The sequence below is a fragment of the Hydractinia symbiolongicarpus genome, chromosome 14 (assembly GCF_029227915.1).
Source record: "Hydractinia symbiolongicarpus strain clone_291-10 chromosome 14, HSymV2.1, whole genome shotgun sequence".
In the NCBI taxonomy this organism is placed as follows: domain Eukaryota; kingdom Metazoa; phylum Cnidaria; class Hydrozoa; order Anthoathecata; family Hydractiniidae; genus Hydractinia; species Hydractinia symbiolongicarpus.
The window spans coordinates 16,226,791-16,252,871 of NC_079888.1; the positions used below are offsets into that span (position 1 = coordinate 16,226,791).

Sequence of the window (26,081 nt, forward strand, 5' to 3'; positions counted from 1 at the left end):
ATGATGAAATAATGAAGCTTCTAAAAACAGTTTACAGTTTTGTGACGTGGCAAATGCACCAAGATAGTAAAAAGATCAAATTAGTCAACAAGCCACTCATTGGCTAATATTCTCTATGCAATTCAATTTTTGCAATGGTATTCTATAGATACAGTGAAAAGGTTTTTTGTTATGATTTGGCTTTCTTTACCTACACTTTATTGCCTATTAATTTTTATGATTTTTTTTCACACATGGCTACACTGCACTATTTACAGGTTGTTACATGTGACATATACTTTTACAATAATTACAGGTCTGTATTTGTATTTGTAGCCATTATGATTTGAGGGAAAACATGCCATTAACAAGTTTAACTCTTTATAAATAGGGGGTGAATTTTTCATAAGATCTTCTGACATATAATATATTGTAGAATTTAAGGTAAATTTTTGTTAATTTAGCAGTAAGGGACAATCACATCAAATTATGATAGTAGGTTAGTTAGGACATTTTGTATAGACTAGTTTGGAAGTCATTTCTAATTTATTCTACGATTATCTTGACAAGCACATCTAGTCAGCCCATCTTTTTCATAGTTTAGTTGCTCGTTCAGTCAAAAGTCTTTGCATCAGCTAATTAGACTAAAAATAGACTGGGAAATTAAGCCATTTTTTAGACGTAATTGTGGCACATACGCTCTTAAACTAAAACAATAAATATATCTTCTAATAACATGCTGGGATAGATCACAGATGAGAAAATTTTTGCGTGGTAAGGATATGACATCTTTGTATTCATTCATTAAATACCAAACAAACCTATATACTAGACAAGCTGCAAAATTTTTTTAAGAAAAATCACATGTGCCCTCCTCCACAGATCCCCTTTGGTAATTCTCTTCACCAAGTTTTCCTTAAGTCATGTCTGATTTTTAAGCATCAGCAAAAGACACATGGTGATGTTTTAGTAGCTACTAGCTCTGTTCTGACCAACTACAGACACCGGTTCAACTTAGATGTGGGACTGGCTCGTCTTTAGACAGGACGGCCCGTCAAAAGGAATCTCCTGCTTTTAAAAGCTGTGTCATCGGATTGGACAAACTTAACTGTACATAAGGACTCTTGCAATTTGATAAAATGTGTCATAAGATGGGACAGATCTAACTATTGAGAAACAATTCCAATGCTTTTAAAAGACTGTGTCATAAGATGTGACAGGCCCAACTATTGACAAAGGGCTTGTGCTTTCAAAAGTTGTACCAAAAAAGGAACAGGCCTATTATTGACACTTTTTAAAAACAGACACAACATGGGCCAGTTTGAAAACTCCCAGAATAAAGTTAAGCCTTGTAACATAGGTAACACACTGTGCAACTGTGGACAAATGCAGTGTCTTTAGAAGAGGACTAAGGAAAACAAAAAATATATGGATAAAAATAAACATGAATTCTCTAAATATAATCTATTACAAATATCTCTATAATAATACACTGAGTGTGTCTGTCTGTGACGGGCAAAGTAGATGTGTTCATTTTCCTTTGATATCGCCGAAAAAGGTCTCAAATGGTGAATTTTCTGACGTAACGGCATGACGTCAGTAACACTACTTTAACGTCAACATACTATATATTAAATTAAAGAAGTCATTACAGTGCACCTAAAACTTTGAGGCCAAATAACTTGTAAACAAAATGATGATGTCAATGATTTTTCACCGCGTGGGTAACTGGGGACCACCTAGGACCAATTTAGGCAAGTTTCCTGGACCTGGGTTCCCAAATCCCTTTTGGCATGGACGGGTTAATGATGTCATCAAAAAATCTTCAAACCTTAATATCTCTGCAACCGTTTGTCAAAAGTACATAATCATATATATACATTTTCTTGATCAGGGTTTCAAGATCGTTACGGCAACAGGTATACAAACTTCTGAAAAAATATTTTGTGCTTTGATGGGTCTTTGCAAAATTTTAAAACCCTTAAACGTATATATTCTCCTTATCTGTTCGTTAATTATACATCTTATATGTTATTTTGATCAGAGTTTCAAGCTCCTCACAATAGATGTTACGAGTTAAAAAAAACTTAAGAATGTTTTTTTAAGTATATGAATGGGACAGTGCTGACGTCATCAAAATTTAAATGAAGCATTTTGTTATTTTTTCTCTGACTAAGTGGATTTTCCAAGGGCCTTATCCACTAGTAACAAAATAATCCAATTGTGACTGCTCCCCAGCCAAAACAATTCTGCCTCTTAAGTTACGTAATAGGTCAAGTTGCAATAATTCCATCGAAGATTATCTTTAAAAGTAAACATAAATAGCTTAATCAATAGCTTAGCTATTTATGTTTACCTGTATCCATATTAATACCCGTATACGTCTGTCTGTCTGTCATGCAAAATGGTAGCTTAGCTGCGCAATAGCGAGAAGCACGCAATGCAGTATAAAAAAGGACGGGCGAACCCGTGGATTTTCCATGGGTTAACGACTAGTATATGTAACATGACAATACATCTAACTGAATGTTATATCTTGATATCTGAGTCATAATTATTTAGCAAGTCATTAGGCACACAAAAAAACATCTCCAATCAAGCAACAAAGAAGACTCTGGCTGATCTAAAAGATGCATTTGTGCTGATATGGTCTTGCACCAAGAGTTGCTATGAAAGTGGTAGCTGCTAAATTAAGCGCCACAGTTATGTCTGAAAAATGGCTTAATTTTCCACAGGATGTTTTTAAAAAAGCTATGCATCATAACTTAGTCTTATACAACAAGACATACCAAAGAGAGGGAAATGGGGCTAACATCGAAACTTAGCTAACTATAAATGCTGTGGGTTTTAACCAATTTTAGCAAACAAACATGTCAATAAAGTAACAAAAAATTACTTTTTAATTGTGGTAACTACCTAGCTAGCTAGATGTGTCAACATGAAGAGGTTAAGCTGATATTAGCAGAAAGGCTAGAGCTAGAGAGTAAGTACTTCATTTTGTTTGGAGTTCCTGGTTAGCTTGCAGCACATGTTAAGGTTAGTGACATACCGCACAGAAAAATGCTAAACAAAAACTATAAACATCAAAGGAACACTTTGTGGGAGTTGAAATCTACCATAATAACCCTCATTTTTACGACGTGTTCAAGCACATCCTGCTATAACACAACTGGAAGTCGTACGGGATCACACAGCTTGGTTCCACCATCTTTGTTTTGATTTGAGAATTCACACGCATGCTCAATAAGCACCGAACAGTTGGCACTCCATATATGACGTATGTTCAACCCAATTTCCCTTTAGTTTGTTACCCGAATAAAAGGATGTGTTTCATGCGACTCCTAGAACACTTAAATCGTCATCTGACTTTCAATGGAATGAGTGTCTCCCAGAATTCTTAAAGTGCAATTAAACTGTTCGTTGACTAAATTATACAACATCCGTGCTTTTTATAAAGTCAACACAAAACTTTGGCCAATCTCAATCAAATGTTGCAAAATTTCCGTATTTTACAAGCTCGAGTGTTTTTCAACCTCAGAGTTTTTTGCCTTTTTGATATGAGAGAAACCCTGGGGACGAGGGGGAGTGCTTACTTTTTTCTTGATGATACGATCTTGAGATTTAAATCCTAAACCGAAGCAACTTCCGGAGCCAGCCAAAAAAAATGTAAAACAACAGAGATCGTTAAAAAATATTATCATGTCATGACCAAGCGCTTTCTCGTTCCCAGGGAGGGGTCTTCTACGGCTATGTTATATTCTGACAGGGACAGTCCTGTATTACGGAGCCGTCCCTTCGGAATATCATAGGCGTGGAAGAACCCTGGAACCGATGTTAGAACAAGCGAGTTCTTTTTTTAATATTATTATTCCAAATATTTATACAAGCCACTTCTAGGTTACGTTTTAACAGGCACAGCTGTCAACGGTCAGCAATGATTAAACTATATTAGTTGAGGAGACAATTAAATAATCGACAACCTCGCCCCCCGAGTATCTTGTATCTTCTCTGACATCTTGGCGGTGATACGTATCGTTTTGATACGTATCATAAGATAATTACTATTTACGGACTTGGATGGAAACAATAGATTGATTAAAAGCTCCTTATTTTTTTCCTACAAGTTTACTTTCGTTACGTTTGTCTCTAACTAATCCGCAATTTTTCTAAATTACAGAGGTGCGAGTAATCATATTTCTGGAAGTTGATAGGAAATGCTTTTTATATTGACATTTCTGTCTATTTTATCATGGAGTTTTATACCGCGCAGGTTTAGGCAATGGCGAAGCGCTTGTAAGGACAAATTTTTATATGGTTTCTGTCACCTTTCTTGCTTTCCAGCTGGACTCTCGGTTTATTATCTTTTTATTATCCCATCCAGTCTATAGTATGATCACTTTTCCAGGTATGGTCTGCAATTTTATTTCTGTCTGTATCAATCTTGCGTACGGTCTTTTTTTGTCTAATTTGAACATTCGTTTTGTTTCACCGACATAAATAGCATCAGACATAAATAGCATCAGACTTATTTTTTCGGATGCAAAAGTATACTACGTAGCGTGTTTTTAGATTGAAACACTGGCTTTATTTTGTGAACTTGTAATCTCTGGCATGCATGACACACTGTAATTACTGGTTCGACTTCTGAATCCTCCCCGTCACCGTTTCTATTAGTTTTTAGTTTTGTTCCAGATTTTCCTTTTTAATGGTTTGTCTCAAGTACCTGTTTGAAAGTAAGGCTTGTTTGTGCGAGATATCTATATTTTTTGGTCATTCTCTCCACTAAATACATTGAATGCTCTGTACAGTAATGAGGACACTACGCTTTCTTTGCAGAGCATTTTGTGATTAGATGTGTAGTTGGAAATTGATTAGTGTAAGTTGGTTTGCGGGATACTGGACTGACGCTGTGAATCTAGCTACCACTGTTGTGAGACACTTGTGTGTCCAAGAAAGGAAGCGTATTATTCTTCTCGTATTTGATTGTAAATTGAACTTTCGGGTGTAAATTATTAATAGGTCATAAAATGTGTTTAGATGTGTCCTATTATTAGGAAGACGTCATCCATATATTTTTTCCTAACTCTGGAAGCGCGATCTGTAGTTGATAAAGATGTAGTATCGTGGGGCTGCATATATATCTTAGCTCCTGCAAAGGAAGCCACGCCGTCAGTTTGCGGAAAGAAACTACTGTCAAATATATACCACGTTCTTGTCAGTGCTTCGAGAATTTTTTACAAGTAAGACAAATAGAAAGACGTGTTCTGTGATCATACCTATCAACAATTAACAGTAATTCTCTGATGATATATAACGTGTCCTTCATCGGTACATTTGTGTACATGAAGTAGCATCAAACGATACCATACGCTCGTCATCTTTAATTCGTATTTTGATAAATCACATTGATAGTTCCTGTTGCATCTTGTTTGAGGCGTGCATATAAACCGTCTTCAATGTGGTCATAACATTTAGGTGTCTTGATAACCCTTTTTACCTAAAATCACCGTTGTTCGACCTTAATCCGCTCGCGAGATCATAATACTACTATTCTTTTTAATTTATACAGAGTGATACGTTCCTGTTTCTCCATGTTATCTTTTGGAACTTTTGCGTATTGTAGTATCAAGCTAATTTTTTGTACAGAGTATCTGCTTCCTCCTTTGACACTTGCCTGTTTTGCAGTCACAACAAATTCTTTATTTAGTAAGTTAGTTGGAGTTACACAATTATTTTTTCCAACCATGTAGTTCAATAGTTTCCGAGATAAAAAGTTATGCAAATGTTAATTAACGATAACGGTATTAATACGGAAATTCAAACTTCCATTCCTGGACCATCTTATCTAAGCAAACAAGCCAAAAAGGGTCAATTTTTACATAGTCCTCGAGAGTTGGGGCGTTTCAACGAGGCAGTGTTTGCTCGATTTTCGCCCTGCCATTTTCCTGATCCATCAAAGAAGGGTAAAAAACGTTTTTTAGTCTTCGCTTTTAAGCACGTCCCTGACGCTTTTAAATGCAAATTTGTTGGCAAAGTGTAGCATACGCAGTTTTTTCCGTTTTAAAAATGCATAACAGCATTCACGTTGCAGCAGAATAGCAGGAAAAAAATTAATAATTTCGCTGTAAAATTGTTTTTGACAACAGTGATTATTAAAACAGTCTGTGCGCAGCTTCAAATTTGTGACTTGTACCCTGGGGTTTGTGCGCCGCTTTATCTTTGTGACTTGTAGCCTGGGGTTTGTGCGCCGCTTTATTTTTGTGACTTGCACCATGAGTAAATTCTTATTTCAGCTACAAGACCATACTTCCCTCTTTATTTGTTTATAAACAGTGACAGGAAACATAGAGAACATGCTAAACATATTTTCGATATTCACAGCCCAACTATAAACGCCAAGAAATTTCAAGAAATAAACAATTATGAAACTGGCCGCACTTTAAACAGAGCAGTGAACATTTATAATGGATTGATGTTTTCACAGTTGACGATGAAATCCAACTCTGGCAAATGTAGGTTAATTTTTTTACATTACGACAACATGGTACGGACAACACTGTGTGGACTATTGGCACACGACTCTTATAAGGTTATAAAACGTGATATAATGAAATATCCTACAAATAAAGACACTTGGGCACCTTAGGGTCCTGTTAGATTGATTTTGTCTGACGATTAAGTCTTTTCTTCTTAACTATTTAAAATCTGTACCAGGAAGTTGGAGAATTCAATCCAACGGCTCCCTCTTACTTCTCTTTCACCCCCTCTATGACTTAATGTTATACCAAAAGATTGGTAGTCAAATCAGTTTATCTTTATCCATTTTTAGTCAAAACGCTAAAAAATTAGGCGCTGAAAATTAGATGTGAACCAAGCTTTAACTTCACCAATCTCATTTACTAATACCCGTTAGTAATTTTAAACACTCGTTAGGATAACCGGCCCCGCTCCTTAATCTATGTTGGTCAAACTGTATCAATATATTCTGTACCATTCAAAATTCCGTTACCGCATTTATATCGTTACTGTGTCCTTCTGGCACTCAAAATCTTCGCAGTCATTTGCACACTCAGTCCTTTGAGTCTCTCAAGTACTCAGATTATTTGTGACGATTTAGCGCACACACAGTCCCTAAAATACTCGTGGTCATCGCGGTCTTTAGCGCGCTCACATTCTTTAAAGTACTCATGGTCATTGCGGTCTTTAGCGCGCTCACATTCTCTAGGACATTAATCCTTAATGTTTTAGGGACTTCTTGACTTGCCAAGTTCCTAAATGTATTTAAACTTGTTTAACGTGTTCAGAGTCTACCGTTGTTTTGTTATTGACGGTAGTTGCAAGCCCAATGCTGATCTTGTATAGAAAGATCTTTGATAGGGTTGTGTGGAAAATCTAGAGCGCATGTGGCCAAATTCAAAAGGGTTTGACGGCTGTTAAAATTAAAGCAAAATAATTTGCTTTCATATCCAATAATTTTTTTATTTTTTTTTTTAAAAAGAACTTTTTAGAAAAACTAAATATATTGAATACATGTTTGAATAGTGTCCTTAAATTGTATTCGTCCTTCTGCAAGTTTAGCGTCATTAACCTTGTTAAATAAGCTTCTCTTTTTCCTGAATATGTAAATAGTCTATGGGATCAAAACATTTTTTTGGCATAAATGGATTTTGTGGACAACTTGGTGTAAACATTTTCAGAATCTGAAAACACTTTAAAATACACACACGTGTTTGAAGTTAAGATTCGCCAGCTGCATTTACCGTTCCTGTCCTTAGTTTCAGAATTACAACCAATTCATTCTCTGGAGCTCTTTGAGATGAACCTCGAAAGTAAATTTCTTTCGAGGTTTATTTCAAAGGGCTCTAGGGACGAGAATGGAAACCATTATATGTTCGCATAAAATCAAGCACACTGATTTTTGATGGGTTTTTTTAGGCTTGCTTTGTATAGTTAATAGGGAAAGAAAATTGGTAAGATACAAAACATTTGTTCTAGATTAACTAAGTAGTGTGTGAGAGAAAGCCAATGTAGATGAGAACACACTAGCGTATATGAATTTAAGGAAATTTTAAAGATGTTTTTTGTTTATTAAGGCTTTCAGGTGAAAAAAAAATCATCGATCTTAGTTATATTTTGCTATAATGTAAATATAGCTTTGCTCTTCTTCTCTGTCTTCTTTGGTTATCAGTACAGTCCTACAGTAGATGTATTAGAAGAAAAATTAGCTTCCCATAACTTTTCTAAAACATGGGGAGCACTTTTCATAACAACCTTAGTCATGAGAAAATATGGCGCGTTAACTACAAAGGTGTTTTTAGCCCAGATATTTCTATAATCCGTTCTAAAGGTTAACGAAGGGCTGGATATTAATTCAGAGTGCTCAAAGCGAGTCGGTTGGAGGAAGTTTCAACCCAACATCACGTTCAGATTGTTAAACGGGCATTTTTAATTTTTCAGATTTGAAGTTAATGCTTGGATCTCGTTGTACCACGTCAACATTGGGAAATTTTGTAAGTTAAAACACAAAACAACTTGACCCGAAATATAAATCTAATCATCAACTTAAGTTCCGGGCCTTTTCAAGCTGGAGGAAGAAAATAATGAAAAATTAAATAAAGTGCAACCTCGTCCCAGGTTATTTACTTGTCAATGGTATTCTGAAGGGGAATAAAGAAAAACGCTGAGTTCGAAGTTAACGTAGTCAAACAGTGAAACACTCATAAGATTATGTTAACTTAGTGTGTTTTACATCTTTTTACATGCTTTTCTTGATAAAATTTCTCATCTTACACAAACATACTTAATAAAACTACTTTCTTTTTGTTTCCTCAGTTGTGTCAAAGTTCCAACTCAATGTTGGTACAGTAGACAGCTGTGTCCATATTTAACCTTTCTGATACTATATATGGAAGCACCGAGCACGATCTCTTCCTTGTGCTGTTCCTTCACAACGTCACTTACATTACATATCATAATGAAACTTTTAATTTTGTTCGCTTGTGTTGTATATGCGGTCGGTAAGTTACCGTTTTTTGCCGTGTTATTGATTTGTTTCTATTTTTAAAGCAACGTCATAGAAACGTAATGGTAGCCAATCTTGTTCCTAGGACCTTTTTCTTATTCTGACAATTTAGCCGTTCAAGACGAGAGAAAAAAGCCCTAGAAACGAGGTTGAGTTTACGCCATTAGGGAATAGTTTTAATATATCTACGATTGCTAGTATAATTTTAATGTTGTTGTTACCAGTCTCCTGTTATATTTTCTACAGTTTCGCATTCATTTCTGTTGATACTCAATCCTTACCATGGTTGTCACGCTTTCCGCTTTTCTTTGACAATGGTTTCAATTCTTATCATTTGCCCTACCCTTTTTTCGTAAAAGTATAACATGCATATTTGAGAAAAGGTTAAAAAAGTGAGGCTAAGCAAAGTGGACTTTTTTTAAGTTACGTGTACTGTCTGATTTATTGTCGAGTAATTTTATGAAATGCCATTTGTGTTATCATATCTATTTTCAATTTTCAAATATACTGTAAAGCCGAATCACTGAAAAAAAAGTTGTTTATTTTTTCGCTTGTTTAAAATAACAATTTTGGTGTCACAAGGCTATAAACTCCCAATGTTTTCTAATTTAGCTGATGCTGGACCAGAATGTTTGAACACAAAAGAAGCAGCAGATGTAAGTCTCGATTTATTCAATGTATTACAGCTTCGTTCCCAGGGCCACTAACATTGTATCGCCATCAAGATAAAGGAAAAGATATAAGATGACCTTGGGACGATGTTGACTGATTTGACTTACAAATGTTTTGATGGTGGTATCTTGGTACATTAGTGTTAGGCCGAAACATTATTTGTATTGTATAGCTTCGGTGCTTTTTTTACTCGTGTGACGTAGAAACAGTTCAGGGTAGTTGTCAATTTAAAAAATTCAAAAGTTAGGTTAAAAGTTCTCTTTAGCGAAAAGCAGCAGTATTGTTGCACGATTTCAAGCAACGCACATGCTAGGCTAATTTTACTTATATCAGTGTCCAACACAACGGTGGGAACTCCCAAACGTATACTGATTGAAGTCAACTAGAAACAAATCTCCGCAACAAAAAGAAAGCATGTTTCGAACGGTTCTGTTAGGATAAGGTGATTGGCTAAGAGGCCAGTACCAAAAAATCGAAGAATTGTGCAATTTATTATTTCCTTTTTATTTTTTTAGTGCTATCGTAATTTCACCAGCTGCAGAAAATTAACCAATTCTCACCATGCACGATCGAAGTGTTTGAAAACATTTGACACCTGTGTAGCTGGACCATGCCCAGTCGCTGTAAGTAAACCTTTTGAAGTTGATACTGGTATGATGGCCCCTAACATATTCCATTTAAATGCTTTATGTTCTTTGGCCTTTCGTGACATTTTTTTAACTTTTGTCTTGTATCAAATTTTTTATATGTAACTTGAATATTTCGTAAGAATGAAATTTAGGAAAAATTACCGCCTTCTATTTATGACGTCAAATTGAGAGTGGCTAACCACTGGACAAGTTTCACGTTCTAACCACCACCTCCCCTTTCCCTTCCCCGCCAAAAAATCCGGCTTAATAATATTCCACTTAATAAGATTTTTTTTTTCAGCATAACAACTAATCCGACTTATTTTTTTCCCCCAACATTTTTGGTACACAACAATTCTTTCCCTTTGAACCACAAGTATTAATCATGTTTTGTTTTGTTTTTTTATTTAGTGCAACAAAGTGGCGAGAGATTGTCTCCACAAGACAGGAAATCTTGCTCCAGATCTTATCCAGTGTCGCGTTGATCACGAAGCATGTATGAAAACTTGTGTGGACAAACTTTTTGAATAAACAAGCAAATATATGTAAAAATTTATCAAATAGTTGAGTATTTGTCTTCTCCTTTTCTTTTTCCCCTCAGTTCGAAAGAATTTAGGGAAATTACATAAGAAGATGTTTTTATATAAGTGAATATCTTAGTAAAGGATTTACCAAGATCTTGAGATCGGCCAACTGTGCCAGCCCTGTTGATATGTTAAAAAAATATTCAACTTGATTAACTGCAAATCTGAATTTTTATTTATTTTCAATATTATTCTGAATATTTACAAGGTAGCCAGTTTAGTGGTAAAAACACTGTTATCAATGTGGTGTCTACCCAATTTCCCTCACCATAGGTTGTTTCGTAGCTAAATAAACCCCTCGCTAAACATGCCCACACTGTGGACTGAATCACAGACCTCGTAATTTTAAAGAAAATTTAAAGATATATTTTGCAAAAAAACATATTCTTTTGGTCGTGGATTTATTCAAAATGGTAGCTGGGTCTTTGCGCAGATAATTTTTTAACATGTGAAGAAGTATTCTTTACATCTGGACCCATTTCTTCTTGGAATGGACAAGCCACCCTAAAGTCGAGCTTTTCTAGCTTTTTTACACTACCTTGATCCAAATTGTTAAGAACCAATTATTAGCTTTTAAAAATATACGAACTCCTGGACAACTTTCCAAGTTCGTTTATATGAAATTAACTTGTTTTTCGCAGGAGGTAGAACTTATAATTGGCATATAGTTGTAAGTTGCTGGCATAAAGCAACGTCGTTTACAGCGCCTGTAACTTTTTTGTAACTTGTACGCCTGTAACTTGTACGCGTACAGACCTGGGTTCGAGGTTTGAGCTTGGGAATTTTGTACAAAATTGGAAAAGCTTGAGGAATTTAGCACAACTAAAAATCTCCATCCTCCGGATGAATGAACTTTTTTTTGCTTTCTGCTACATCTCAATACTTAAAAAGGGTCTGGATACAATTACTACCATCTGGATGATTAGGACTATTTATAGGTTCTGCTATCTGTCGATGTAATGTTAAAAACAGATTAATTCAAAAAAGGGGTAACTTAAGATTTATGAGTATCATGAGCGATCTTAATACTGTTTTATGAGGGGATAATACTCTCTAATATATTTTTTTGCTAATAATAGATTATTTATAGAAGCATTAGTCGTGTGTTGTTTTTCACAGTTTTTTCCCCTTTAAAGAGAAACCTCTGAGCCAAGACCTGTGGCATTTCATCCTTATATTTAGAACTGGTGCAACTTGTGAGTTGCCGGTTCCTAACGCCAATAAAGTTTTTTGTCATAGAAGATTTAGATCGACATACATGTTTTTCTTTAGGAAAATCAACCAATTCTAACCAAACTGCTCATTTTTCTTATTTTTACATTATTCTAAACAATATACTTATTGTTTTAATCCAGAAAGTGTGTATAGGCTGTAGGATATGGTCCGATATAAAATGTCTTTTGTATTACCTCATTTCTACTTTTAGAGATGACTCAGATATAAAACTTGTGAAATAATCAACTTAGGACGGATGGAATTTGCATAAGCTGCAAAATTAAAGAATGTTCATGGAACTTGAGAGAGCTCTGGGTTTTTTTCAGAGAATCTCTTTTAAGATTAAGAAACGTTAACAAAAGTTATAATATTTTCATTTGATTGGAACCATAAATATATATCTTTAAGTATAAAGACTATAAACAAAACAAAAAATTCACTAGAAGATTTCCTCGGAGGGGGCTGCAAAAAGGCGGTTAAACGTTTGCCTGGTGGTCTAAGTTATTTCAGTATCATCCTTAAAGGGCGGTGTGAATATAGCCAGGGCGCACACCCACGCCCAAACAAAACATTCGAAAAGACAAGCATCTTAACGTGGTAGCAATAAAAACAACAGTGAATGTGACTTGAAGTATCTAAGAAGAAATATTCATAAGGGTGTATTTTCGCGTTTTGAGATTTTAAGAGTTGGCGCACGCGCAGACGGAATGACCGTGTGCAGGCGGAACTGATAGAGCGTGCATATGAGTTGAGAGCCACCCTTCGCCTAAATATAAAAAACATATAATGGGGCTTTCGGCAACCGTAATCACAGCTCGCATAAAAGAATATTTGTGTACGAACCCCGTATATGTATTTCCAAATTTCACATTATGGATCCTGTTTACAGTGGTATTGTCATATCATTGACTTTACTCCGGTTGCCAAAAAACAACCACATTTAAGAATTTATTAGACTGCGAGACCCAGTCAATGAAAGAGTTTCTTTAGAAAAAACCGCATTGTTCAAGTTTTAGAAATTTTTTATTAGACTGCGGGACACGATCATACTTTTTGTTTTTACAATTTGTTGACTAGTTTACATTATTTTACAATCAAAATAGGTAATAGTTTTTTTTATCGGTTGCAAACTTTTAAATGTTGTAATTAAAGAATGGAAGCGTCCCTGAAAATTCTTAGCAGTCTCCCGTATGCAATTCACTATTGGGGTTAAAAAATATATATATAGCTAAAATAACTCCTTACTATTTTAAATCCATTTTATTTAGTCTAAAAATATTGATTTCTCACTGCTTTCAAGTAGTTGTCCTCGTTAAAATATTTTTAGACATACCTCATTCTAGTCTAATTGATCAGATTAACTTCTACGACAATAAATCATTTTTTATTGGAGTCGCACGTTTTAATCCTCCCACAGCTTTTTTAAGAGTTTTGACTTTTATTGACTTCGTTGAAAACACGCATTGTGTCATACGTCAATACTTGGTCATATTCTACCCAGCAAATCTAATCAATATGTCATTAATTTGACGTTAATTAACCAAACGTACTTTTTTAATTTGTCAGCGGTACATCTCATCAGGACAGCCATGTTTAAATGTGATTAACGGGAACTCGTTTATTTCCTAATCACCTGAGTTGATTTCGAAACTGCTAATTGTTGATAGCATGAAGAATAATATTTGCTCCTGTATATCACAGATTTCCATTTAGCTAATGAGACGTGAGGTAAACAATGGAAGTTCTGATCATGTTTCCTGATTGGTGGTCACATTCTCCTTTTATATAAGTGGACAGTTTATACCCAATCAGTAAATGACAGCTAAAATCAATTTTTAGGGATTAAAAGTTTTTTAGAAAATTAGTAACTTAAAATAGAAATTAAATTAAATAAATAAATGAATAAAAAATTGGGCTGCCAGTTAACTTTATATATATTTGTACTATTCGTGGTTGTTTAGCCTTTGCGACATGTCAAGTAAGCGCTAGCAGCTTTGGCATAGGCAACAAACCCTGGAGACGGGCATGGTTGTAAGCGCTAGCAGCTTTGGCATAGGCAACAAACCCTGGGGACGGCATGATTGTAAGCGCTAGCAGCTTTGGCATAGGCAACAAACCCTGGGGACGGCATGATTGTAAGCGCTAGCAGCTTTGGCATAGGCAACTAACCCTGGGGACGGCATGATTGTAAGCGCTAGCAGCTTTGGCATAGGCAACTAACCCTGGGGACGGGCATGGTTGTAAGCGCTAGCAGCTTTGGCATAGGCAACAAACCCTGGGGACGGCATGATTGTAAGCGCTAGCAGCTTTGGCATAGGCAACTAACCCTGGGGACGGGCATGATTGTAAGCGCTAGCAGCTTTGGCATAGGCAACTAACCCTGGGGACGGCATGATTGTAAGCGCTAGCAGCTTTGGCATAGGCAACTAACCCTGGGGACGGGGATGATTGTAAGCGCTAGCAGCTTTGGCATAGGCAACTAACCCTGGGGACGGGGATGGTTGTAAGCGCTAGCAGCTTTGGCATAGGCAACTAACCCTGGGGACGGCATGATTGTAAGCGCTAGCAGCTTTGGCATAGGCAACAAACCCTGGGGACGGGCATGGTTGTATTGGATAACAATGTCAGGAAAGCAAACAACACTTTTTATCTATCAGGGGGTTGACGAATTTGTTATGAAAGTGGACGCCCAATATATCTAGACAAAGGACTTCTGTGTTAGAAAAGACAAAACTTGTCTTCGTATCTCTGAAGAAAAAGGTGTTCCGCCGGTTTAGTGAGCCGTGTGTACGGTTTTACGAAGAACATTTTTCACCAAATCAATATTTTCATTGTTTGAGATTAAATCTGTTTTCAGAGAATATAAAATAACTTAAGCTAAACCTTTAATTGTTGGAATTGTATTCGGAAATGAAAATGAAATTAATTTAATGCACATTAGTAAAGAAAAATAATAAGTAAGAACAATTTACAAGTTTTATTATCATTTGTCATTTTTGTAAAAAAAAAGCATAAAAGGCTGGTTGCATTTCTAGATTAAGTGCAAACCTGAAAATCTTTTCTTAAAAAAGCTGCCATCTTTAAAAATAATAATAAACGTGAAAGAAAAAAAACGGACGAAATGCCACAAATAGTGGGGTAAAACATGCGGAAGACAGTGTGTGTGACAAAGTTTTGTAAATATTAAAGTAAAAGAGATGTTTACCACAAAAATTTTCGTCTCAAAACCATACAACACTATCAAACCACAAGCTAGTATGGATAGTACAATACACGCGTGAGTAAAAATGTGTTTACACCTCCCATCATGGCGGAGAATGAATAAACGTCACTAAATAGGTTTTGTAAATTTTTTTATGGACAGAAAGTGTATCTATAATACGTGCGTATAATCAAATGTGGACGAATTTTCTTGCAGCCGTTTTATTGTATCAATAGAATCCCAGGATGCACCATGTTTTACTTACCAGAATATTTTCGCGCCAAAAACTAGCAAGCGTTAAATCACCTAGTAAGTAATTAACTCCCTGAAAGAGGAAATTTATTGCATTATATCATTTTGAAACAGCCGCCTGCAGAATATTCTTATTATATTCCTGTGACAAAAAAACATTAAGCCAAATAAAAGAAAGATTGAGGAAATTTGCAGACGCGAAACAGGAAATGTCCAAGGTATACTAATTGTTTTGCAGAAACAAATATCAGCGTGAATACGCAATTGTTCGAGTTAAAATTCGAGTTAAAAAAACTTTGGTTGACTACACATTCTTAAAAAGCAACATGACATTTGCATGGGAAAGTAGAAGTACTGTATCGTTTTTTTTTGTACTTTTTCGAGAAAAGCACGAAATGAATCAATGGGAGACGGATATGATTGACGTCACCACTTTATATGACAAAACACACGCCACGATAGATGGATAGATAAAAAAGACATGATATGTTCCGGTGGGATACTGTGATCGCTTATTGATTACTGTTACTCATTTTATGACTGTACATCTATCAAATTATGCATCCAGTGAAATCGTATTTTACACGATTCAAATTTTTATATTTTGTCAATGAAGTACAGAACTGTTGTTAAGCGTTACGTCAACCTCGTCCCCAGATTTATTTGCTTCTCCACGGCGCTGCCTATTCTGATAGTTCTAGCGACAGCAAAAAGTGCTGGGGCAAAGCTTGGCATTACGTGTTTATCCAAATTCTTATAAAAGCAGAGAAAGGCTAACTTTGTTTCCAGTGCCCTTTTTACGTCTATCTGTTCGGCCACCTGTTACATAAAGCAGTTCACGTTTAGGGAACTGTGAAAGCTACCATATTAAATGCTGAGACAAAGAGGTGAACTTTCCGGGGATAAAACGAGATTTACAAAGGTCCTTTAAAAGAATGTTTGGTTAAAAAATTGCATACTTCTGCAACATAACAGGATTACAAGAATTTAATTTAAAATAAGTTAAAAAATTTTAGTTATTCTTCTAACGATGGGGTGCCATGCATCTCGTTTGATGTGCTTTCAATTACACATAATCGTATTTGCTAAAGACTCCGCCTCATTTTAATACTTTGTAACGAGAAAGTGTTGATAAGTCAACTCTCCACCATTGTTCTCCATCGTAGGGTATTTAATTAACCAGTAGTTAATGCTGGTTTTAAGTGTTTGATGTAAAAAGCAGATACTTCTTAAGTGCTTGTTTAAAGTTGTGCACGATTTTGATTTATATACTTATTTATTTCGTTGTTGTTTTTTTCGTTTATTGGATATATTCTGTATAGAAATATCTTCATGTGTCGATAAATTAAAGTTTAATTGTTCTGTCAGTTAACTCATTAAACTTATCCGTGGCGGAAGTTCAAATGGGCTCTGCTGAACAACATTTAATTATTGGATAAAAATATTTTGGGTTAGTCAAATTGTTGTGGGTTGAAGGAGATTAAAAAACTGACAAATTATTGTCCAAGATTTTAAAATTTCAACCACATAAGAAGATCGAAGGGAAATCCGGTAAGGTCTATGTTGAAATGTACTTTTTTGTATTTTCTTCAAATAAATTTTTATAACTACTAAGTGGGCGGTAATTAACACCTTTTTCATCATGCAAATTATCACTGTGAATATACCTGATACGCCCCGAGTGGCGATAATTGTCCACAAAGAGTTTGCGTTCAAAGTAACGCCAAAAATGGCTGGCATTAAAACGGCCGGTGTAAAATTAGGGCTGTTTTAAAAAATAGTATACACACAATATACACAAACTTTTCTCTATTTAATTTTTCTGTTAATTATTATTACAACTTTTAAATTATACTATAATTATAAATACAAATTGTAATTGGTACGTAACCATGGAGACATGCCCTTCACCGCTTGATTAATCGAGCCTAGCTTGTTGGTCATTTCAAGCAGAATTTTTTTTATGTTAGAGCTTTAGGTTGTTTAAAAGTTGTCGCATATTAAAAATTTTGGCACACAAATTTTGTTCTTTTTTGCTTCAAACGTGTACAATTTTAGTAAGGCTTGAAATTTTCTGTTGTTCTTTATCACAGCAGAAATTCTAGATTTTCTTGAGAATATATCGAAACTTGAAAATGTCGTGAATAAAAGACCATTTAACGCAATTAATATATTCTGGTTTTGTTATTTTATGTATGTATGTATTTCTTCAAATTAGAAAAATGTTCATGTTTTCATTCTCCTGGTCGGCAAATGTCACGTGATACTTTTAAACTAATTAAAGGTCCGTATTTTTTAGAGTAGCCATTATGATTTGAGGGAAAACACGCCGTTCACGCAGTCGCTTTTATAAATAGGGGCTGAATTTTTTATAGAGTATTTGTTTTCTAGGAGAGTTTTTACTAGTTAAGCTTTAGTTTAATTTAGATTCTTGTATAACTAAAGCTTCTCCTGTGAGAGTTTGACCGTGAACGGTCCGTGTTTTTTTTCAACCAAAAATTGTACCACATGACATTTCGACCGGGAAAATACGTGCTATTTTCTCGTTGCTTAGGAGTTCATAATTTCTGAAAAATCTTTTAAAGTGTTTAACGATATTAATTTTTGAATTAATTAATGAAAGACAAAAAAAATTAAAATGCGGAACATAAAAGTAATGTTAGCAGAATATCTCATGAGATGTTAATATTGTAAGTATTAGCACCTTTTCAAGATGTACTATTATATTTGTATTTATTACATAAAGTTGCGGAGAAGGCGTGTCTACAATGTCAGATTCGCAACATGTAGTCCCGAGGTCACAAAAAGCTACCATTTTCCCGGTATATTCAAAGTCATTACGTCATCGAGTGTAACCCATCCTGCTGAAGTTCATCACGTCTGCGAATTGCAACATCATGCAATCTTGGTATTAGAAACAAGAGGACATTGTCATTGATTGAAAAAAATATTTTTACTCACTGTGCGAATATGTAACAGAGGAAGAACATTTTTTTATAATATCCGCAAATTTATTGGCCATTAAAAAATTGAATTGATTTGCTACAAGAATAGGTCTTAGTTTTTACTATGATGATAGCAAATTTTATTCTCGTCCCTAAGGCTTCTTTAGCTTAAATGGAAGCCGTTATTACGAAGTGGCCAACGTCGCTATCAACTTTATCAACAAGGCAAAATGCCCTGGGGACGAGGTTGGACCCCCTTTAGCAGTACCCTCGTTGGTAGCAGTAACAGTAGTAACTGAAGACTCTATCCTTTGTGAATAATAATTTTGCTTTCTGACATGTGGCTAGTGCGCCATCATTTTAAGAACATCAATAAAACATATCCAGTGAACAATCAACTTACTGGGAAGAGAGTGAAAATATATTAATATAAAATCTACTAAGGAAAAGAGACATAATCAAGTAAAAGTTGCACGAAGTTTTTGACAGCACTTCTAAACTCAAAGACATAAAGAGTATATTCTAAAAGCACAACCCGTCTCGTTAACACTTACAAAAATACGTGCACGTTGATCTGTAAAATAATGAAGGGCTCTGAAAATACTTTCTTCAGACGAAAAGAGGACCTCCTTCTATCAATTAATAAACATAAAGAATATATTAAAAATCAATAATTCAAAGAAATAAAATATTAAGAAAAAAATTAAAACTATGAGTCATAACTTATTTTCATATATATATTCATTTTCGTTTTTTTTTTTGAAATCTCTCTTTATTAGCCCATTATTAAAACTGTAAATATGCAATTAAGAACCAATCAATGTTAAATGTCATTTTTTTTGCTGAACTTTTCCCATATCCTGCTGCGTCAACGTTTTCACCTGTTATTGCATCGGTCATACGTTTAATGACAGAATGACCATATAGATTTTGCAACAATATGTTTGGTATTTCCATGATGGTACTTAATGCAACATTAATGAGAAAATGGATACATTGTTGATATTAATGGCGAATCAGCATTTATTAAAAATTTTAAACAACATGCGAGGGCTCTGAACCCACGCAAACATGTGAGTGCTTGTGTAACGCTGGGAAATCACACGTGTCACCTTTATCACTTGAACTTTTAAACTGATCTGACATTCTGGACAAAATTTTGTTTGATTTATTTATGGAGTTCTCTTGGCACTCTCCACATTTGAAAAGTTATTTTTTCAGTTACCATCATGTAGAAATTTTTGTGACATGAAGTTGACCATTGATTTCTTATCGTGATAGTTGTTGTAATTTCAGGAAAACAGTCGGTAGCGAGATTCGTGTAACAAAAAGACTTTGGTCCTGTATCTTGTTGTTTACTCCGAATACACTATACTACAACTTTGTGTACTATATAACCTTTTTTTAATACAAAACTTGCAAGCAATTCAAGGCTCAAATTTGAAGGGAAAGTAGAACATTCCTTGTGGAGTCTTTAGTATTTTTACAGTATTTATTCTCCTACTCCAGGCTCTCCTTATTCGAAGTCGCAAAATTAAAGGGGAACACTTAATCAACGATATAAAATGACTTGCACGCTTCACATCCAACAAAAAATGTTTTTTTGTTTATCTGATTCAACCAAACATGAGCTTGGCTTATTTTTAATGATTTTCACCAAGCAACAAATTAGCCTGTGTTTGCTGGCAAATTGAGCAGCAGCGAGGCTGAACAAAAAATTATTGTTGTTTATTATAAAATGAGCGTGGTTGTTGAAACGAAAAATAAGTTCACACTGCATTGTTTTGTTTGGTAGAAAAAACAGCGGCTGCACAGTTTAGCATCCCGGATAACACAATTAGAATGTCGACCAGAAAAGTTTAAAAGTTATCAAATTAAATGTGCCTCGATTAAGTTAAATAAAAGCTAATCCAAACTAAAATTAAGATAAATATAAAAAGGATATGCTCTAATGAAAATCCCCATTAAGTGGGATTATCTTTGTTCCGAAGTCGAGGTTGGGCTCTGTTCTCGTTTCCGGATCAAATTTCAGACAGCAAACAATACATACAAAAAAGTATCCGGAGTTATTCTTAATTTTTGAATGTTTCGCGCGTCATCAAGGTGTTCCGCGGGAAAATGAGTTTAAAACTTTGTGTTCCATTTAAAACATGAATAATCCGGAATGTTATTTTGGTTGTTCTTACAAACTTGGTAATAATATATATCTCCCCTAAGAGGAAATCTGTGAAGAAAGGAAAAATAATTTAATGCAATCTCTTATTATGCTAAAACTGGGAAGATGTTTTAAAACATGAATCCGACTTCACAGGCGTTCACTCGCTAAGATGGCTTCGTTACATGAGACTTCCTACTAAACTTATTCGTCATCAGAATTTTAACTGACTTTTAAAAACTTTAATATCTCGTATACATCATCATTTATTGGTGTGAGTTACATGAAGAAACTTTAATTCACGTTGATAGAGAAAAGAAGGTAATAAACATCTAAATTTTTAGTGTTAGCTTAGTTAGTACTTTTTTTCGTTGCGGCTTAATTTATAAATTTATATTGAACTGAAATCGAAATCCTACTTTATTGTAAAAATATACATACAATTATTTCGTTAGCTTTTTTTTTAAAAAAAATCCTTTACTTTGTAAGGCAGTTTGGTAAAATAAAATTAATTATGCCAGTTCAGTGAAGGGCTTTATTATTCGTGTTTGTTATTCGAACAGATTTTTAAAACTGATCAAATACTGTTGAAAGCGAAAACAAATCTTAAAGGCTGCAATTACTTTAGTAAATACATTTTAAAAGACTTTTTTGATTCAAAGATTTACAGACACTTCAACTCGTGGCTACCTACACAAACAAATATATAATACCATCAATTTTATTACCAGACAGATATTGTACTGAAAACTGAATATGTTGGCATGGAATACTTCAATGATGATTTGATAGAATGCGAATTGAATTATTGAAACATAATCTAAGATGATGGATGCCAGCTCACAAGAGAACTATTTTTTCTCGTGATATTCTGTTTTAACAAAAATGTGACTTATTTCACTTTATATTTAAGTACGCGATAAATATATAATACGTTTCAATACATTAAGAAAAGAAGAAAAAGACAATATTAATCAAGTCAATAGCATTTGCCTTATTAATCCAAACCAACTATTTCTTTATCTCTCACGAAATCATATCATGAAATTTTAGATCCAGGTGTTAAACAAGAAAACTTTCACGTGATAACGTTTGTATAAAGTTAAAAGAAACCGAAGAATTCTCCCAAACAACACAAACGAATATTTTAAAAACAGAATTAGATAATAGGGATTTTTCTTTCTCTTCTCGTTAATCATAACATGCGGATTGATGGGTTAATTTTTCATAATTAATCATTTAAATTATAGCTGTAATCACCCACTAATGGGTTTCCTTTAATGTTAAAGAACGTATTAAAGAAGATGTAATTAATGATCAGTTACCACAAACTGTTAATGGAGTGTTTAAAACAATAGATCTTCTAAATACAAGTATAAACAAGGCGATGAAATAGGTTATCATTATATTTCTAACGCAGAAGTGAACGCACGTAGGAAATCATTGACTCATAAAAGGTACTTTTTTTTCGTGCATGTATTTGATGTAATGTTTTTAATTTATTTATATAACATTATTTTTCTATAAAGTTACTTCTATGTAGATATATTACATAAATAAAACACTTTCTCTATCTCTAAAGTTTATATAACATTGAGTTTCTTGTTAGGAACTTGAAAATACTTTATGCGAGTAATTTAAAGTTTCTAGAATTATGTAGTTTTTATTTGAATAATCAAGATCGCTCTGGAATATTTTGGATTTGTACTTAATAATATTTATTGTTATATAAAAAAAACATGTATATATAAATATAATACATATTAAATTTAAACTTTTAATTCTTATATTATTATACCACATCGTTATAACAATCCCATTTGCTTTTCAACTTCAACATAGCATGCAAAATTTGCCCAATATTCTCACACATCACACAGACTTTGAAATTTATTTTTTTTTAATTTTTAATCACTTATATTCACCATACAAAAAAACACGTGGTCTCTCGATATATTGTAAAGAATTAAAAATACCAAATGATAAGTCCATACTGAGATTGCCCACTAAACGTGATGGCGTGCCGTGTTTACAAAAATTCCAAGTTTTAGTTGAATCTGTTAAACCTAGGTTAAACAGGACTGTAAAATGTTGATAGTAACTTATCTTTTATTTCATTCTAGATCAAAATTATTGAAGTACTCTGAGAACATTGCAAAAAAAAAGAAGTTCCTGACAAAGATAAATATTGCAAAAATCGAAGAACAGTTTCAAAACGTTTTATAGCTAGTATAAACCGAACTTTAAACCGACCAGCAGCTGTAACAGCGTTCAAAAAAATGGCTAAAGTATACTACGCTTTATTTTTATTATTTGCTGTGCATGGGATTGTTCACACATGTCCACAACAGTGTCATTGTAACGGAAAGAAAATGACTTGTGAACGTGTGACACTTACGAAGGATGTATTAAAAGCATTAGTCATACCATCAAACATAACCGAAGTCGTTCTGGATGACAATGAACTCAGCGAGTTATCACAGTATAGTCTAAGAAATTTCAAACATTTATTAGCATTAAGAATCACTAATAACAGATTAACATCTTTACCCGATAATCTTTTTAATGGCTTCAGCAATTTGAAGAGCTTAATATTGAATAACAATCTATTAACGTCGCTTCGTTCGGAAATATTTAACGGTCTTAACAACCTTCGTCGTTTGGAAATCAAGGACAACAAAATACAAGAATTAACCCCCGGCGTGTTTAACGATTTGTACTTTATACAGATCATTCGGTTGTCCGGAAACGAAATAAAAGAGGTACCCGACGGGGTGTTTACTCCGTTAAAATGGTTGCGTGATTTGTTTCTTACCGGTAACGAACTGGCTCGCATTGGTGAGAAAGCCTTCCAGAATCTAACCATGAATCGCTTGCTATTGTCCAGCAATAAATTAACAACAATACCAGTAAATGCTTTCAAAGGTTTTAAAATATCTGGAAAAATGATTCTTTTAGATAACCCCCTGGATTGTCATTGCGAGCATGCGATGAATTATGCAGTCCGCTTGCAGAACTTGAGAAATAAAGTATGGGGGTATTGTACGACGCCATATTACATGTTGAACAAACATGTCATGCAGGCTCATAACGATATGCAGTGTACTTTATGTGATTTACAGCCGTGCAAAAATGGCGGACACTGCTCTGGAAACAAAACAGCATTTAACTGCGCATGCCCGGAGAAGTTTAAGGGGAAATCTTGCGAAGTAAGTATATGTCGAGCTGAGATAAAGTATATCACAAAGATTGTAGAAGTTCCTGTCATTAAGACTGTTGACGGCGGAAGCACTATCCCTTTAAAACAGAAAATTATCAACAGGACAGAATACATCGTCGTGAAGAAGAAGGTCCACAACAGAGATGACCATCAAAAACTTATGATTTTATACGCCATGTGTGCGCTCGAATTCATTGTCATTCTATGTTTCGTTGCGTATTTTGGCTTGAGAAGGTATAATGATTGGAAATTACAGAAGAAATATGAACATGAAAAAAGTCGGAAACTTTTATTGAACATACGAAATGAAACGAACGCTAAATTAGCCAAATCATTATGCCAGCAGCAGGAAGATGAAGAATTCCCGTTTGATGTGAAAAATATGATTTTAAAAGGAGCTGTTCCTGTATAAAAGTATTTTCTTATAATATAAAATTTACCTCTCTCTCTATATATATATATATATATATATTTAAAAAAAAAAACGTTATGCTTAAAGCTGGAATCTTAGGAATTACTACTGGCAAAAATAAGAGCATGTGATTGGTCAAAAAATTTAGGCGAAAAACCAAACCCCATTTTTTATAAAGTCATTCCGTTGCTAAAATGTTTATCAACTACCGAAAAAACGTTGCATTAATAGCTTGTTATTAAAAACACGACATGTGTAATTGCTCTTAAATCTTGAAAAATTGTGATGTTTTCAAAATGCAGGCCAAAATTGTTCGCATTTATAGTGACTCGTTAAAAGAGTCACGTGACTATCTTGTTTTGTAGATTGTATATTGTTTGTTTGTTTGTTTGTTGTATATAATTATGATTATTATATTTTCGAATTTATAAATATTAGAGAAAAAGAAACAATGTCAAAGATTGCATCGTTATTTTCTTAAATAAAAAAGCAACTCAAAAAAATGCTGATCCCAGGCCTCTATCTTCAAAAAGCGAAATTGCTAAGAACTACTGTCGACATTCTAAAAAATTATTTATTAAAGACGGTTGAAATAACTGCTAATAATCCCATGATGCACTTGTGTAAAAACAGACTTATCTTCGTTAGTTCGTTAATCTAATTAAAACTTGTCTCGCTTAGCCCTGATTGAATTACTAAAGTTTACACAGGGACTATTAACATCAGGCATTCCGCATCTCGAAAAATTAAACTACTGTAGATTTTTTGCTGAAAACAATTTGTGAATGTATTTCTGTTTGAATAATCAAGCAAAACTTGTTTTGCAAGTTTCAGAGAATTTTAGTAAATTAAATTTGCAAGAAATACTTTTTAATAAAAGTGCGAATAAAAAGAAAAGACATGTTGATGACATTTTTGTGGCTTTTTGAATCATCTACAACTTGGTTCCCAGTGGCGTTTAGAACTTTTCTTTGTGTTAGCGATCTTTTTTTGCGTCATAAAGCGTCTGGATTTATACAATAAACCAAATAAATAACTTCTTTAATGGGAACGTTATCCTTAGAAAAAAAATCTGATTGGCTGTAAGATTTGTTGCAAATGTTTGCATCAGCTTTTTGCTTTCTTTTTTTGTGAGAACGACACAAGATTTATACTTTGTCATGTGTTGGGAAAAAGACTTGCTTGAGTGTGTTTCGAGAAAAGTTGAAAATAAAGATTGGAAACACAAACCCAAACCCAAACTACATTTGCGTCAAAGATTTTACGTCGAAACAAAGGTCCACAAAGAAACAATGAAGCAATACTGATATTAGCACAGAATCTCATAAAAATGCGATCATCCATGTTATTATAGCAACCTGAATACCATTGACGTCAATACAATGTCAAAAATGCTATCACTTTCTTTGAAAGCTTCCCCACAACGAGCACTTAAAAATGTCTGATCGAAAATTAATAGCCTGCTAGAAAACAACTAAAATGCGTTTCCAGTCTCTCAATATTTTGTTTACATGTTGAAATATTGGAAACTAATGTAAACAGGGAAAATGATTTTCATTTGGAATAATTTTCAGTGCCAGGGAGAATTTACACTAGAAACCACTAAATGGTGATAAGCTTTGGACATATACCTCTTTATAATAACAGCCGTCGTTTGTCTGTCTCTGCGCAAAATGGTACCGCAAGTAGCATGAGATGCAAAATGCGGTACATAAAGGACAGGCCAACCCGTGGATATATTCACAGGCAATCAACTACAATCATGGTCACAATATGTTGGGACAAGACAACGAA

At 34.2% G+C, this 26,081-nt stretch overlaps 2 protein-coding genes across 4 annotated transcripts; both read left to right on the plus strand.

Moving 5' to 3' along the window:
• The first annotated feature begins 8,869 nt into the window (after positions 1-8,869).
• LOC130625631 (uncharacterized) lies at positions 8,870-10,863 on the plus strand. Its single transcript, XM_057440730.1, has 4 exons — positions 8,870-8,996; positions 9,614-9,657; positions 10,189-10,296; positions 10,714-10,863. The coding sequence occupies exons 1-4, from the start codon at positions 8,885-8,887 to the stop codon at positions 10,831-10,833; spliced, it is 384 nt and encodes a 127-aa protein (XP_057296713.1). The 5' UTR covers positions 8,870-8,884; the 3' UTR covers positions 10,834-10,863.
• Positions 10,864-16,734: 5,871 nt separating this feature from the next.
• Positions 16,735-24,746, plus strand: LOC130625881 (slit homolog 3 protein-like). Of its 3 annotated transcripts, none has more exons than XM_057440998.1 (2): positions 16,735-17,106; positions 22,779-24,746. In XM_057440998.1, exon 2 carries the CDS (start codon positions 22,935-22,937, stop codon positions 24,285-24,287), a length of 1,353 nt encoding a protein of 450 aa, XP_057296981.1. In that variant the 5' UTR covers positions 16,735-17,106; positions 22,779-22,934; the 3' UTR covers positions 24,288-24,746. The 3 variants fall into 3 exon arrangements, with proteins under 3 accessions (XP_057296981.1, XP_057296980.1, XP_057296979.1); XM_057440997.1 differs by lacking the exon at positions 16,735-17,106 and adding an exon at positions 20,713-20,976; XM_057440996.1 differs by lacking the exon at positions 16,735-17,106 and adding an exon at positions 21,507-22,112.
• The last annotated feature ends 1,335 nt before the right edge of the window (positions 24,747-26,081 follow it).